This window comes from Zonotrichia leucophrys, chromosome 4, assembly GCF_028769735.1.
Source record: "Zonotrichia leucophrys gambelii isolate GWCS_2022_RI chromosome 4, RI_Zleu_2.0, whole genome shotgun sequence".
NCBI lineage: Eukaryota > Metazoa > Chordata > Aves > Passeriformes > Passerellidae > Zonotrichia > Zonotrichia leucophrys.
This window is the reverse complement of record NC_088173.1, coordinates 22,380,447-22,397,283: the sequence shown is the minus strand read 5'-3', so window position 1 is coordinate 22,397,283 and position 16,837 is coordinate 22,380,447. Positions and strand designations below refer to the sequence as shown.

Genomic DNA, 16,837 nt, shown 5'->3' with positions numbered 1-16,837 from the left:
CATTGAAAATCAAGGACACAAGGATTTCCAGCTAGACTCTGGATGGAGTCCTGGGCAGGAGACTTACAAATACAATTTACCAATGCTAAGAGCTTTACTGAAAAGAGAAACCAAACCAGTTTCTAAACAAGTGTTTGAACATTCACAGGTATGTACATTTTTAGGCTCTTCTGGGGGAAAAAGTAGTGTACCCTTGCTTTAGGAAATTTGACAAGATACTTATGTACAGTAGTGATTCCAGAGGACTGTACTTATCACCTTCACACAAGACAATTCTCTCCATATTACTTGATATTTATATTTTGGTGATTAAAAGAAGACATTCCTCATCTGGCCATTCTCTTTGCTTTTAACACCAAAGACTATTGAAAATTACATGTTTCATAACACACATCAATAATTCCCAGAAACTTTGAAACAATTAAATTAATATTTCCCTACAAACTCTCTTTTGTTTCTAACTGAATATGTGTTCCATGTAAAAAGGCAGTGAAACTGCTTATCTGTATTATGGCAGCACCTTTGTGGCTCTGTTCAGGGGCTGGGGAAAGTTGCTGCAGCAACAGCTCAAGTTATGTAATGCTTCAGTGAAGGATGAGTAAGCTGGTTTGCAGGGGGCTGCAAGCCCAAGCTTTCCTTTTCTGTCAGTTTCTGTCTGTGCATGTGAAGTGAAATCCATTTTACAATAGGTTTTTAAATCCTCTATGGAGAGTAAATTAATGTGTTAAAGAGTAATAATAACAATATGGAGAGAGAATAATTCTGGGTATTTCTTAATATCACATTTTACTTGGCATGTTTGAATAGGCATTCAAAACTAGATTTTACTTATTTTATAGACTCAAAAATGTTGCTGATGCATTGCAAAGTGTAGCAAGACTTACCTGTGTTCATGTAACCTAAACAGCACGAATTACTGTACTAAGCAGTAAATCATAAACAAACATCTCAGATTACCAAACTTTTTGTTAAATCTTCAGAGTTTTCCTGTTCTGGCATCTCACTTCTCTTTGCAGTAACTCCAAAGGCTAGTTCTGACAACAGAGGTTTAGGAGAATTTTGGAATTTGGCATTCAGGACTGAGCAGAATGGAATGAAAGCATCCGTAAAGGAACTCAACATTTCATCCAGGTGTAAGTGATGGGGAAGCAAAGTGTGACTCAGGAGACTTGCCTTTTAATCCTGCCTGTCCTGGCTATTAAACCTGGCTACATTTTCAGGAGAGAATCTTAAAAGAGATTTATGCAGTATGAAACATTGATATGCTTTCCCAAGCATTCAGCGATGCTGGATTTGAATGATCCTTTTTATGTATTGTCAGTTTCCTAACAAGGTCTCATCTATTTCTGCATTGAGAATCTGGCTCATTTTCTGACTGAAATTTAAACAACTCAATTTTCTTTCTCTGCACATAAAGAGTCTGACCATCAGACAGAATATCAGTTTTTGATTTTTAAATGCCATTTTTATTTCCTGTATTTCCTAGAAGAGTGAGGGCTGTAGACACACTATCTTGCTGTAAATGATCTTTGCTTGACAGTGATATGGCTGTTTTCTTTACATCTGCTCCTGTTTTGCACTCAGGTTAGTGAAAAACCAGAGTGCAAAATCAATCACTGGCATTGGCTTTGCCAGGGATTCTTTATAGCCTAAGTCTCTTTGGGGTGTGACAGTGCATTCTGATTGTGAAAATTATTTTGCAGTCCTTTGCTGATTGTGCTGTTTTCCCTTTTTGTTTTATTTTTTCAGAAATGGCCTTCAGAACACTAGTGTCTTAATGTGTTGTTATCAATTTCAGTAGTGATGGTCACACACATTAACAGAACACACAGAGAACTAATTTTGCACTGAGCATCAGCCAACATATAGGGTGCATTTACACTGCTATTTGTGAAGAGATTATCCCAACTGTCTTCACTGACTTTGTCTTGCTTCACATTTGGAGTGGCATCCAGGCATATAAAGTGGATCATTTTCAGATGAAACTAAACCACATATTTTTCAGAAATGCATTCAGTGCTCTTCAACCACTGACATGCATTCTGCTGACAGGACCAGACTGCAATCAGTCCAAAATAAATGGACTGGTAAAATGTTTGTGTAAAATGTAAAATGTTTGTGGTGTGGACACTAGGAGATGACTGTTAGCCTCTGATTCTGTCCCCACTGGTCAGCACTCCTTGCTGATGCACCTTTGAGGGGCAGCCACAGTATTTGCAACTTTAAAGTTTCTCAGGACTGTTCCTTGAGAAAAGCAGTCCAGTGATTATTTCTGGAGCTGGATGCCTAGATTGTCATTTGTCTTGATTACTGTGTCAACTGTGATGTCTTTCATCTTGTCCAGCCCCACCCTGCTATTCACCTTTCTGTGAGCTATCATCATCACACCCTCTCTCTTCTGTCCTTCAGCTTTGAGTCAATTGACTCTAGTAACAGGGAACAGTAACAACATCCAGGCTGAAAGATTTACATTGGGTATTCAGTCTCACAGAGGAAGTGGTGAAAACCTTCCTGAGAATGGACCTTCATACAGGATCAGTTGAGCCTTACAAGATTCAGTTGGGTGTTACCAAGTGTGCAGCTGATTAGATTATCAGGTCAGTAGACAATCACCTCTTATTTCAAAGAGAAATCAGCTTCTCCTGACAGTGAAAGGCTGACTCTGAAACACATTCAACACGACTTCTACCACTACTGGATGCTGAGTTTGCAGACAACTATTGTAATGATTCTTTACAACCATTATAATAACCACTATTCCCCATGTCTCATCTTTCAGTTTCCTAAAAAGAGCAGGAAGTAACTGTGATTCTGCTTTTCTTGGGGTTTTGGGGGGATTTTTTTGGTTGGTTTTTGTTCCACCACGGCATGCAGTGACTTAGCTGGTTGAAAAAGAGCATTTGAAGTCATGTTCTCTTGCTAGGTACATCGAGGTGTCATCCTGCTGCTGGGCAAAGCCACACAAACAATCCTTTCCCTCAAATTAAACAAACATAAAGCTCCAAATGATACCTAAATACTGTAGCCTCATCTAATTATTTATTAATAGATCTGTGTGCAAATAGGCACCATTCCAGCAGACCTACCTTCCTGCAAAAATATTGCTGCTTGCCTGGTCAAAGACTAAAGTAAAAGTTCAGACTCTCCAAGGAAATCACAGTACTTCTATAACTGTATGCTCGGGAATTCTCTATTACAGATATTCTAGTCCTGACTAGGGAGAAAATCCCATGAAAATCTTCCTGGACCAGTGACAGATTTGCCCCAGTATGGAGCAAAATGAGGGATGTGAACTTTCTGAAACCCAATGGATTTGTGTCAGTCTTTGGGTTTGGCTGGTGTGAGATGGATGGGAGGACACTTGGACACCACATTCTGCTGTCAGCCCAGGCAGAGAGCCCTTTCTGTGCAGGCAGTGCTTTGTTCTTGCTTCACTGCAGAAATAGAGTGTTGTAAATCACAAGCACATCATTTACATGTGTGCACACACGTGTATGCAAACAGCTGTAGAGAAATGTATTGTAAAAGACACATTATCCATGTGTGGATGTGGATGAAAAACTCAACATATGCTGGCAATGTGTGCTTGCAGGCAAGAAGGCCAGTCAAATCCTGGGCTGCATCAAAAGCAGAGCGGCCTGCAGGTCCGGGGAGGTGATTTTCACACTCTGCTCTGCTCTTGTGAGACCACACCTGGAGAAGTGCATGCAGTCCGGGTGTCCCCAGCATAAGGAGTTGTAACCATTGGAGCAAGCCCAGAGGAGAATCACAAGTTTGAGAGGACTGGAGCACCTCCCATAGGGAGACAGGATGAGAGAGTTGGGGCTGTTCAGCCTGGAGAAGAGGTTGTGTGGAGAGCTCTTTGCAGCCTTCCAGTGTCTGAAGGGGACTACATGGAAGCCAGAGAGGGACTATCAGGAATTGTAGCGATGGGACAAGAAATTATGGGTTCAAACTGAAACAGGGGAAGTTTAGGTTCGATATTACAAAGAAATCTTTTATTGTGAGAGTGGTGAGGAGCTGGAACAGATTCACGGAGGTTGCGGATGCCCCAGCCCTGGAGATATTCAAAGCCAGACTGGCTAAGCCCTTGAGAAATTTGGCCTACTGGGAGGTGTCCCTGCGCATGGGAGTGCTGTCTGTGACTAGATGACCTTTAAGGCCCCTTCCGGCCCCTTCACACGGGTTCTCCGGTCGGATGTATGGGCGCACGCCGCACCCCGCGAGCCGTTCCCCGGCACAGGCGGCGCGGCCCGGCCGGGCGCTGTCCCTTTAAGGCCGCCTCCGCACCCTACCACGTGCTGGGGCTGGGCGGGGGCGCCGCGCAGCCAATGGGGACGGCCCGAGGGGCGCGGCGCCACCGCAGCCCCGGCCCCATCTCCGTCTGCCGGCGGCGCGGGGAGCACTGCCTCGCTCTGCCCTGCCCGGTGCCCAGTGCGCGGCCGGTGCCAGCGCCGCCTCCGGGAGCGCCCGACCCCTCGCTCAGGTGACGGCTGGCCGCCGGCAGCGGCGCGGCTGAGCGGCCCGGCTCTCCTTTCGCCTCCTCTCGCCTCTCCTCGCCTCCGCGGAATGCTGGGCGGCTCCGCAGCGGCTCCGGGGATGCTGCCGCGGCCGCCGCCGCTCGCCGCCCGCTGAGCCGCTGCGAGGGGCGCGGCGGGGCTGCCGCCGGGCGGGAGGGCGGCATGGCTCCCACCCTGCTCCAGAAGCTCTTCAACAAAAGGGGCGGTGGCGCGACAGCCCCCCACGGCCGGGCTCCGGGGGAGGGGCCCGCCTTCAGGTGAGCCGGGGCGGGCGGCGGGCGGCGGGCGGGCCCCGGGGGCTGCCCCGGCGAGGCGGCAGAGAGGCCGGCGTGGGGCGCAGGTGTGCCGCAGCCCCGCGGGGTACCCCGCCGCAGTGTTTCCGGGGGAACGGCCGGGGAAAGGGGGTGCGGCGGGAGGCACGGCCGCGCCGGGGTGGCTCCTCTCCCGCCGTTCCCTCCCGTTGGATCTCTCAGCCATTTTCTGCTCGAGTTGGCGGTGGCACGCCCGGGAGCCTGGGGCGCTCGCCCCCGGTAGGGGTGGGGGAGAGGCACCGGGCCCCCTGTCTGGCGTTTGTGCGCGGTTGATGGGATAACTCGTGCCCGGGTCTCATCAGCACAGGAAAATTAAGAAACAGCTTAATTGTTGTGACCTAAATACACGTGCGCAGTCTGGTGACCCGCTAAGCATTAGGCACCTTTCACTGCCCCCTGCTTTTGATACCGTGCGTGCTGAAACGTGAGGCTCAGTAGCTATGGATGCTTCGGGGTTTATGTGTATAACCTCTATATAATATCGATTCTCTGTGTAATATTGAAGTTTTAATGTTTTCTAAACCTTCGGGGGCAGCGTTTTGCTCAGGCTGGTGCTTTGGAGCTTTGTTCGTGTGACATCTGTGCTGCTCACAAGACCGAGTGGCCCGGTGAGCACAGTGGCAATCACATGCGTGCCCCGTAACCTCTGTGCCTGTTTTGCTGGGCGGCATGAGTTGGCCGGTCTTGTGATCAGATGGTACACGGGGCTCAATTGGAATCTGGGCTTTAAACGCTGAAACTACTAAGGATGGTCAGGGAGAGCAGTGGGCAATATTTTGATCCACAAAATGCCATCGTGCCAAGTATGAAAGATCACAGTTGTGGAACCATTGTAATTCCAAAGATGGTCTGTGCGGGATATTGCCATTTGTGTGGCTAAAGTTACAAGATCATGGAGAACAATAGTGTAAGATGAAAATGACAATATATTTGGGTTACAAGGTGTTTCCTCTGAAAATGATTGGACACAGTCTTGGAGCTGCATTCATATTAGAGAACAAATCTAGTGAGTTTTGTGAAGCTGCAGAGTCGATATGTTGCACTTGTAACTGCAGATTATTTTTCTCTAACTGCTACTTCTTTTAGCACTTACCCACCTTGTGAGTTAAATATATCCTTTAATGTGGAAGAAAACAGTTTTCCACATAGAAACTGACAGTTCCAGACTAACTCTATTATTTTGCATATTCTGTGTCAGAGACCAGTGTTGTGATTATTGGATTGTTATTGGATTATTGGATTATCAAGTGTCTCCATGAAGGCAGATTCCTTGTACAGTGTGTTTCCCCCTAAAATCAGTAAGATTATTCTGCCTGGAGTGAAGTTAGGGATTGTACTTTCTCCTTCTTTCTGTTTTTTGGGTAGGATATTCCACACTTGGTTTTCAGTTTAGGTAACATTTAAGTTATGTGATGCTTTGCATAAAAGCTATTATAACGAAAATACTTCTGTAGGTACCCTTCATCTTTTTATCCCCTGGTTTTCCTCATTCCCTTTCTATTTGGCTTTTTTTGACTCACCTAAGGTTAATAAAATTTTTGAAGTATTTTACATGTGAATGGAGGGGTTTTTTGCTTGTTAATGTTAAGCTTCTTCCTTACAACTTTTAAGTATGCTGTAATGCTTTTTCTTTCTTTCCAGTCATCTGTTCATGATCTGCAAGAGCATGCTTACAGGGTCTGAGAAGCTTTGCTGCAATGCTTTTAATAGACTTTCTGTTCAACAGTAATCTCTGTTGGAGTGGAGAGATGTGATTTCATCTAAGTAGGAAACATAATCCTTCGGTAGCTTCTGTATTAATCATATACTGCTGGTCAATGTTGGATGCAAAGTGGCAGAATCATTTTCTAATGACAAGGCTGCCTTTTGAGGGATCTTTAGTTAGTTTTATTTCTTCCAGGTTTTGGTTAGTGAGGTCCCGCCATGCTCAATATGTCTGACAGTGTGTAGCTCAGTTAAGGGATCCTGTGAGGCCAATAACAATCTGTATCCTTGGACTTGCAATTGTTATGAATGCCTTGAAAGCTTTATGTGTATTCACACACCCTCCTTACCCTGAAAAAGAGAGGAATCACCAAAAATCTCTTTTGTAGATAATGCCTCCTCAAATTAATGTGATTTGACAACTTTTTCCAACTATGTTGTTGGAAAGCTTTGTGTTTTCTAGTCTTCCCAGGAACACCAGAAAAAGTTCTGTTGCAGAGGGCTATCAACCAGGCTTGCATTTTGCCTGTAACAAGCACTGCATGTGCTCATGCTGTTGCACTCTCTTCTTTAATGGGAGCTACATCTTGGCCAGAGGTCCACGCTCCTTCTGCTCTGAAGGAAGCATCAAGCTTCAAGGTCTGTGCTGCTTACCAAGATGAGCTGGCACTGCCTCAAAGAGCAAGAGACATGGAGCTTATGGATGAATTTGGAGCCACAGGAAATTATTTCTTGGGTGCATGAATATGAACATATTAATTTGGCTCAGGAGTGCTCTTTTAAAGAAAACCTCTAAATTGTCCCACTAACTGCACTTTGGCTCACAAAGCCAAGTGGCTTTGGTGCATAAACTGGATTCCTGTTGGAATGAATGAAATTAGAAAGTGTGTTCCAACCACTAATGGGCATTCAATCCCTGGGACCATACTACAGCTGGTCAAAAGTAAAACTCCAGAGCACATGTAGTGTGGGTGTCAGGTCCTTAGCAGCAATGAATGCACTCTGTGGAGCTAGTCTGGGCTGCATGACATGCTCACATGAGCACAATCTTTACCTGCAGGGTGAGGAGAGTGTAAACATGAGGTGCAGATGCTAATATAGAGCTATTGGGATAGCAGGACTTTCTGCTGGCCCAGGCCTTCCTTCAAGATAATGGAAGTATGAAGTGCTAGAAGGGTAGTAGTTAGAATTGTAGAATAGCTTAATTCCTTTTTTACAAAAATTATAAACCAGCTGGAATAGACGTGTATTAGTGAGATATTACATTTGTTCTAAGCAGTTTTGTGTACAGACTTGAGCTTCTCTTTTTTTACTGCTGCTTCTTGCTTCCCTTAACTAAATATATATATATCTATGTGTGTAATACATATGTAAAGATGGATGTGTGTGTATACACACATCCCCTTCAACAGAGGCACTTGAGTGACTGTAATTGAATATATTTCTTCTTAGCCTCTGAGGCTCTGGGAAAACCCTAATTACTTTGTGTGCAAGCAACGAGTATTTATGTGGCTAAATTCCCCTTAAACTTCTAATTTCCTTATCAAATGTTGCTTTCCATACAAAATTGGTTTAGCATAGTTTGTACAATATTTTGGAGTGCTACCAGGGTCATGTATTCAGCAGAATCATAGATCAGCTTGTGTTGGAAGAGACCTTAGAGATCCTCTAGTTCCAACCATTGCTGCCTTAGACAGGGATACCTTCCACTAGACCACGCTGATCAGAGCCCCATCCAACCTGGCCTTCAACATTTACGGGGATGGGCATCCACTACTTTTCTGGGCAGACTTCCAGTGTTTCACCACCCTCGCAGTAAAGAATTTTTCCTAGTATCTCATCTAAACTATTCTCCTTGTTTGAAGCCATTGCATGTGTTTTAAAATTTCTCTCTCCATAATTTTGTAGGCTCTCTTCAGGTACTGGAAAGCAGCAACGAAGTTGTCCTAAAGGCTGCTCTTTTCCAGTTTGAACAGCCTCAGTTCTCTCATTCTTTCATCACAGGAGAGATGCTCCATCCCTCTAAATCATGTGTCTCTCCTCTGGACTTGCTCCAACAGGTCAATGTCCTTCCTGTGCTGGGGACCCCAGAGGTGGGTGCAGCACTGCAGGTGGGGTCTCACGAGGGCAGGGCAGAAGGGCAGAACAGTCTCCCTGGTCCCTTGGGCTGGCCACACTGCTTTTAATGTAGCCCAGGACATATTTGGCTTCCTGGGTTGCAAGTGCACATGGCTGGGTCATGTTCAGCCACTCATCCAGCAGCATCCCCAGGTCCTTCTGGGCAGAGCTGCTCTGAATCTGTCCATCCCCAGCCTGTGCTGATACCAGGGTTTGCTCTGACCCTGGGCAGCGCCTTGCATTTGTTCTTGTTAAACCTCATGAGATTGCCATGGGCCCACTTCTTGAGCTTACCTAGGCCCCTTGGGCTGGCATCCCATCCTTCAGGTGTGCAGACAAGCACAGCTTGGTGTCATCTGCAGATTTGTTGAGGGTGCACACAATTTCATTACTGATATTCCCCAAGGGACACCATTTGTCACTGATGTCCATCAGGACTCTGAGCCATTGACCAGTGCCCTCCAATCAGTTCCTTGCCCACTGAACAGCCCATGAAGTTTTAGGGATTGCATAGAGTATAAGCACATAGTATCCCAAGACTAGAATGTCTCAAGAGCTAAGCAAATATTTGAGTAAGGTATTGGGGAATGGCCTTAAGGAAACTGATATTGGTTGCAGATAGTTTGATTTTACTTAAACTGATAGCAGTTTTTCTGCCATTGTGTTTACCTGATTTTAGAAGAAATTTCACATCTCTGCTTTTCTGCATTTTTCAGCATAAAGTCTGAGGTTGTCCTTAAGCTATGGATTCAGACTTCACCTTAATTTCAGTCTTTATAGTTTGATTTGGTTTTGGGTTTTTTAAATGAAAATAAATGCCTTGGAGTTTTTGGAAGACTGCTTTCACTGCTGAATATATAATTTATGCATTGCAACCTGTGATTAAATATCTTTGATACTGGTATGTGTAGTGAAGGACTGTTGTAAAGTAGGGAATAACTTCATTTCAAGTGGTTTTTTTTAAAAAGGTTGTGTTATTTCAGCTATGTCTGAAACTTGCATGCAGTCTATTTCTTCAGCTTTAAGTATCAGCTGCTCCTTCTGGTGTCTATAATGGAGCGGATGTCATGTTGTAGCTGCAGGATATCTATCTGGTAACAGTTTGTTAGCTTTGGTATATGAGATCATTTGTTTGGCAGCTGGTACTAGTGATTCCTTTGGTCATAGTACTGAAATGCTTGGTGAGCTCCTACTTGCTAAGCATTATTTCACAGCATTTATTACCAGCCTGGCAATGTTCCACCTTCTGAAAAAGGAAAGAAAGCAGTAGTGAGCTTGGAGTCTGCTTGTATGTCAGTTTGTTCAAATGAAACACTCCTCAGAATGTTCTTGTGACCTAATATGGGTTTTTTCTTGAGCTTCTTGCAGTTTTGTAGAGATCCACACAGCAGTTATCCTACTGAGCACACATGTACATCTTCATACATGGAAATACCCATAAACATCTGGCTGTAAACCTTTTAAAAGGTATTTGAAAAAAAATTCAGTGTTTTACATGCTGTAAAAGGGCAATCCAGCCCAAGGCCAGACCTGAGAATAGGGGCAGGACAGGTCAAAGAGCAGACTAAACTGTACACCATTCCCAGACAGCTGAAGGTGAGCCTCAGGCTGCAGCATTACACCTTTGCGCTGGTGTTAGTCTTTCATCCCTAAAGTGAGCTAAAGACTAAGTTCTGCAGAAAGAGATTTACTAGAGTCTCACTCAAAAAACCAGCTTAGACAGGAAGTAATTGAAAGTATGGTCTTTTGACATGGAAACCACACTTCCAGCCTGGGGCTTTTTTGGAGGAAAACAAGCCCCAAGTCGTCTGGTTTTGAGCTTAGCAGGAGCTAAGGCCGTTTCTGCATTAGTTGTTTGAATTTCCCCTCCCCTAAACACTGCTGTCATTGACAAACCCTTGGTTTGCTCTGGCTTTGCTCTGAGTCTAGCTCCATCTCTCTTAACGTTGCAAGAAGACACCCTGTTTTTTGTTTTGGTTTTTGTCTTTGTCACAAATGACAAAAAATGTGTGGAAATGCCCAAGCTACTGACATTCTGAAAGGGATGGCTGTGCCTTGATTATTTAATTCCATTAAAAGATACATTATTGCCTGGCAGTCAAATGACTTTTGCCTGTGGGTTATCTTGTTTCTGATTTACAAGTAACTTATCCATGGGGTTCCATGTGTTTATTCTAAAATTGGTGTGCAGTTGGATAGTAGATGCTTGATTCCTTATTCTTAGGGCACTTCTGTTGACACGTCCAAAACTGGGTGAGAGCTGTGCCACGTACTGTGCTCAGTGGAAAGTGATTTAGGGAATAGTAGCAGCAGAAAGCCTTGAGGTATCTTTCCTTGGTGGCACAACTTAAAGCAGGAAACACTGCAATTTAACTGCAGTGATGCTAATGCTGTAGGGGGAATAGCTGTAAGTGGCTTGATGTGAATGAGAAAATAAAGCTGCTTGGGGCTGAAAAATGTGGACAAGTATTCATAAAAGCTGAATTTGTGGAGAAACGTTTTAAAAACTGATGGAGGTCTTTGTTGCCAGTAGCGGGTGGCTTAATGTAAACTTACATAAACTTTGTAACTTTTCTTATGTAAACTAAGTTCAAGTTGCAAAATAGCTTTATTAAATTTCGGGGGAAGGAAGATGGAAGAGTTTTCACAAAAATGTTTTAGTCATTAGTCATCATATCATCCCACTTTGACGCTGTGGCATGTAGGTGTTTCCAGTGCATGGTAGGGGCCCTCAGCTGTTGCTTTGGTCTGAACAGTGAGTAACAGCAGACCAAATGCCCTGAGATAGTAGATGAGAAAAAGGAGTTGGGGTCAGGGGGGACAGAAAATGGAGTAATTTTTCTCATACAGATAATCCCTTGTTCTGACATTTTGGTATTATTGAAGATGCTGAGGACTTCCTTTGCAAAGAAAACTCTTTCGATTAATACTCACTATATGTGCTACAAACTATGGTGATGTACCTGTTCCTTTAAGAATTCCTTCTGACACTAACAATCATGTACTTTCATCATGTACTTTGCACCTTAGTGATGTTCGTGGATAGCTTCTGAAGAGTAAATTCAGATTTGGAGTCATGTGTTGTGTTTTATATTTGTCAAGAGTTACTGCTAAGTGCACCCTTGATTAAGAGCACACTGTTGTCTTGTATGCAGCTTAGATGAAGCGTTGTAAGAAGAATGTTCTTAGGCTGTCCTAATTACCAGCATTTGCTGTGTGAAGGTTTCCATGGGTACATTTCTTAGGCAAAAGATGAGGAATGCAGTTCTGTGGGGTGGTGGTGAACAGGCTTGCTAGAGAGAATAAGCAGGAAAAGGAGGACTTTGAATGGGGTGCTCATGTGAAGACAGCAAATATCTGTCTGCACTTTTTCAGTGTGCTTCCTGTGATAGTGTCAGATTACTGCTGATCTGACTAACAGGCATGGACAGGGCAGTGCACCTTTGCCTGTCATGAATCGGCTCCTCTGTGTGTGCTCCACCTATGCTGCTTCTTAATCTTCATGCTCAGGTTCTTCTCTGTTCTGCTCTCTCCCCACTGTAAGTGCTCTTCTCAAGTCACCCCATTTGCCCTATTTGTCTGGGTTTGTCACTTGAATACCTCAGTAATGTCATGTTTTAATGTGCAAGGCTGAGGTCACAAGACAAGCTCCTGTGCAGGCTACAAGACAAAGTGTTCTGAGACACTCACTGAGCAAATGAGCTTAGAAGTTGTGGCAACAGTGCTCGTGTGTTCCCCACATCCATAGGGCAAGTGCAGATGCATTTACCTGACCAGCAGCTGAAATGGCTGTGGTCAGCCAGCACACTTCTCATAGGGGTGAGATTCTTAGAATTGTACTGATAAACGGGCACGAGGGCTTTACATCACACTAGCTGCTGTTAGAACTGAGTCATGATTCTGCTTCCATGGACTTTGCTGAAGTGAAACTTGAGCTGTAATGTAATTACTGAATCAGTGTGGAGCTTTCTCTGCAGGATGCTCTCACTTCAGTGCAATACAGCTCAACTTTTCTCCTCCAAGGTGCTCAGTGAAATTTTAGATGTACTAATGAAATCAGCTGTATTAAGTAAACAATTGACAATATTTATTCATTTTGCTAATAGAGGTGCTAGCAGTCTGAATTTGGTATTAGCACTTTCAAATTAGAAATCTGAACACAGTAGTACTTAATTTTTTATAATGGAATCAGGAAGTTTCTTACAATAACTCAACTTTTGTTTTCACTGAGTTTACTGACTTTTATGAAAGAAAACAGGCTTGAATGAACTCAGTGCTCTGAATTTTTGTGCAGAGTATTTGTACTGAATTCTGAATCTGGATGTTATCCAACAGCTGAAATTGCTCAACTCTTGGGGTTGGGTTTGTAACGCACAGCTCCAGGAGTACAGAAAATCTGAGCAGAGTACATTAGATAAAGTTTTTGAAGGAAACCCCAGAGAGAAGGCTGTACAAGCTGTTGAATACATAGTCCCGAGCAAGTTATTTAGTTATTATTATTTCACTGAATGTGGATAATTTTACAGAATGTAATGTTATAATGTTAAAACTCTCTGTGGTCTGGAAAAGATAGTTACTGCAACTTTTTGAAATCTGCAATTCACAGAAATTATTTTATGATCAGACAATTTTTTTTTTGTATCTCCTGTTTTTTTTATGTGAGCACATGAGTTTGTCCAGCTATTGCTGAACATTTGAGTGCTTGTGTCTGCCACATTTGCTTGCCTTTCCTTCACATTCCCCCAAAATGACCTTTTAAAATCTTCACATTTAATGCCCTGCTCTGTAACTTGCGCTCTAAAATGGATTGTACTTTTTAGGACAGATCGTTCTATAGGAAATGTCATGAGCCTTTTGTTTCTGAAGTGTCCTGTCTTGTTTAACAGCTTGGGTTGAACAAGGTGGGTGGAGACCTGTGAGGCGCTGGGAAGGAAGGTACCGGAGCAAGGAAGAAGAATTCTTGCAGAAACCATTTTGCTCAGCTGTGGAGCAGCAGGGTTAGTCCATGCATATGAAGGCTTGGTCTTGGTGAATGGCTCCAATGTTACAAGATTACTACATTCTCCTGTTCAGTGCTGGAATTGGGCATTGCCTGGACATTTGTCACTTCCACAGTAGCGCTGATAGAGCAGTGTTGAGACCTCTCAGTGGTGTCTGTGTAAAGGTCAGGGATAGAACCAGCTCTTCTTACAGTAGTCTGTGTGAAGCTGTCACACCACGTAGGAATGGTTATGGAGGGCTAATCCTCGGCTGTGTTGAGAAGGCTGGAATAAAGAGCAGGGATTTAGTGGCCGCTTCAGTTCACTTAGCAGACAACCATAGTGACATGCACCTTAGCTCCTACTTGTCTTGGCTTTTAGCCTGGAGGAAGGTTGCTCTCCCGTGTTAGCCGCTTCAGGAGTGCAACCTCTGCCCTCCCAACTGTTAAAAACATTTCTAGATCACATCAAGTTAAAGAGTTGGAAAAATTAACCCTCTCTCCTTATAAAGGTAGTTATGAGATTTGTCTGTGCATATAAATTGTGCTTACAAAGCACTAAAATGATTTCAGACACAATTCTGACTTAGGGAGTGGGTGAGTAATGCCTAATGACTTTGGTACTTGGGAGGCTTGGGGATAGATGTCAGTCACCTGCTCTGGACTAGATCACAGTACAGTTGAGTTCAAAAAAGTTCAAGTACTAAATTTCTTGTGCTCAGAAGTTCCTGGGAGCAGTCTTACAAACAGGGATATATTTGGGAATGCTTTTGAATGGAACTAGGGAAATAACATCTATTTGAAAATAGCTATCTCTGTTTGTCACTTTATCATAGCACTTGGTGCTTATGTACAGCTGGACTGGATAATGGGTGCAGGGATAGGTGTGCAAAGAAGATGAAAATGCAAACAGAACAATGTATTTTGTAGTGAATGTGCATTTTTTGAAACAGTCAACTCAATGGACCCATGTGCACATTGATAATGTATCTGTCCAATTTCTTTATTTTTAAGCACAACACATCTGTGTAGAGTGCCAAAGATGACTTGAACCTCTGATTAAAGAAACAATTCTGTATTTGGATTGAAATGTGTTCGTGTGTGAACTAGAAATTTGATTGAAATTTGATTTGATTTTGGCGTTTTGTTCACATTACTGAAGCACTAAAAGGTGACTGTAGTCTTCATCAGAGTTGTATCCTTGGTCCCTGTTTTGACAGAAAGTGAAAAGAAAGTGAGTTTTGTTTGTATTTAAATGAAATTATCCTGAATCTGTAGTGTTAGGATGGCTTCTAGAGAGTCTGCTCTGATAGACTTCATCTCAGGAGTAAATCAGGTCTGTTATAAAGGATTTTCTTGTACACTGTTTTTTTGGGGAACACTAAAGGAGCTTGACCAGGTTTTACCTTCTTGTGAGGATGAAGGTTTCTAATTTGTCTAATAATTGCTACATAAGCTTGCTGACTGAAATTTGTTTGCCTCTATCAATGTGCAAATCATTCTTATTGCAGGACAAGGATGCAACTGAATTTTCTGTGTGATTTTTTTTTTTCCTCAAACATTTCAGGATTGATGGACTGATACTTGGCAGCCAAATGCTAGCTGGGTGCGGTCAGCTGTAATTACAAGCAAACCTGACTGGATAAACTTCTAAGTCTTCTATAATACCAGTGTTTTTGAGAAAATATTTGAGATCCTATGTGAGTAGTTTAGAGTGGTTGGCCTGCTTTAAGGAGGGGAGACTGTTTCATAACTTAATGACTATTTATACATTCAAAGTCCTACGCAATTGGCGGTAAACAGAACGTAAGTCTTTAGCATAGTGGCTTGCAGCAAGGGTAGGTTTGCCCATGCCAGTCAGCTGCAGGACTGTGGTTTGTTTGGTTGGTTTTGTGTGTATTTTTTTCATTGAGAAGGTATATGGTATGAGTGATTTAATTGCCATGCACATGGTCCCAAGGTGTTTCTCCTTCCCTTTCCAGTGAAACTTGAAAATAAATCTATGTAAGCCTTCAAGATTCAGTTCTAGTTACTAGAAAGCTACTCCATATGTTGTCTACAAGAGATAGTTAAGGAAAGTGTTTTGGATGGAATGGACAAATTATCATAACAAAAACAAGAGGAGCAAAGCTTATTTTTGGCCATAACTAGTGAAAAATGCCGGAGCTGACGTTATATCCGTCCGTGTTATCACTTCATTCAATCTAAGTCAGGATTTCCTGGCATTCATCTAGACAGAAGCAATGGACTTTGCTGTTCATGCTGCAGCAACTTTGGGTGATCAAGCATGGCTACTTGTGTATGTGTTCTTTCTCATATTCTTGCCAGTTGGGTAAATCAGTACTTTCTCATAAATATTCAACTTAGTTTTTCTTCCTTCCCTTCCTGGTTATTGCAGACTAACTTTTCAGCTACAATCTCTGTTTTAGAAGGATCAAAACACATCTTGTTCTTACAACAGTTTAACATAATAATTTACAGAGGTCTTACCAATATTGTGTTAGCTGGTGAAAAAAACAGGGCTGCTTCAGCTCTCAGCACTGTTAGAGAGCCACATGTGATATCTTTTCATAGAATACGAATTTAGGCAGTAAATATTAATTTCTTTTTAAGTGAAGTGATACTGCTGAGTTTGTGCCTTTGGGTTAGATGAAACTGACCCCTTCTGAAGCAATTTCCCTTGGAAGAGGGCGATGGGGTTCTTGGATAGCACTTGCCTCTAGCCCTCCTTGAGTGTGTTCTTTTGTACTGTGGGAGCGCGTGTTCGGAACCATGATGAGAAATGGGAATTTGCAATCTTTCTGTGCCCCTGGAGAGAGTACCCTAAACTTCTGTCTGTAAAGCTTGAGAAAGTGCCACATCCTCTGCAGTTCACAAAGGCCTCTTGTGAATGCAGCCTTTTCATAGTAGAAGTGGAGGAAATTTCTAAAGAAATGGTTGCTGTTAACATGCGGGTGTTTTTAGCTACTTGGAGTGAAGGTGTTCGTGTGTGTTACAGCAGAAAAAATTCATTTAGCTAGAAAAAACTGGGGGGGAATATTCAACACCAGGCATTGTTTATCTCTCTGTATCTATGTATTTACATATGTCCAATAAATAACATTTTTTCTTAGTAATTTTTTTCATATTCTGAAAATAATCCTTTGAACAAAGGTTTAAAAGCTGTATACAGAATCTTCCTTAAATAAAAAGAATAAAATATAGAA

General features: G+C 43.0%; 1 protein-coding gene across 2 annotated transcripts in view; it reads left to right on the top strand.

The window, feature by feature from the left end:
- Positions 1-4,339: 4,339 nt before the first annotated feature.
- The window catches only part of FNIP2 (folliculin interacting protein 2), a 48,178-nt gene continuing 35,680 nt past the window's right edge, over positions 4,340-16,837 (top strand). For both annotated transcript variants that reach the window (XM_064710764.1, XM_064710763.1), the window contains exon 1: positions 4,340-4,777. In XM_064710764.1, coding sequence (XP_064566834.1) covers positions 4,683-4,777 — 95 coding nt within the window. In that variant the 5' untranslated portion in view covers positions 4,340-4,682. The remainder of the gene's footprint in view (positions 4,778-16,837) is intronic.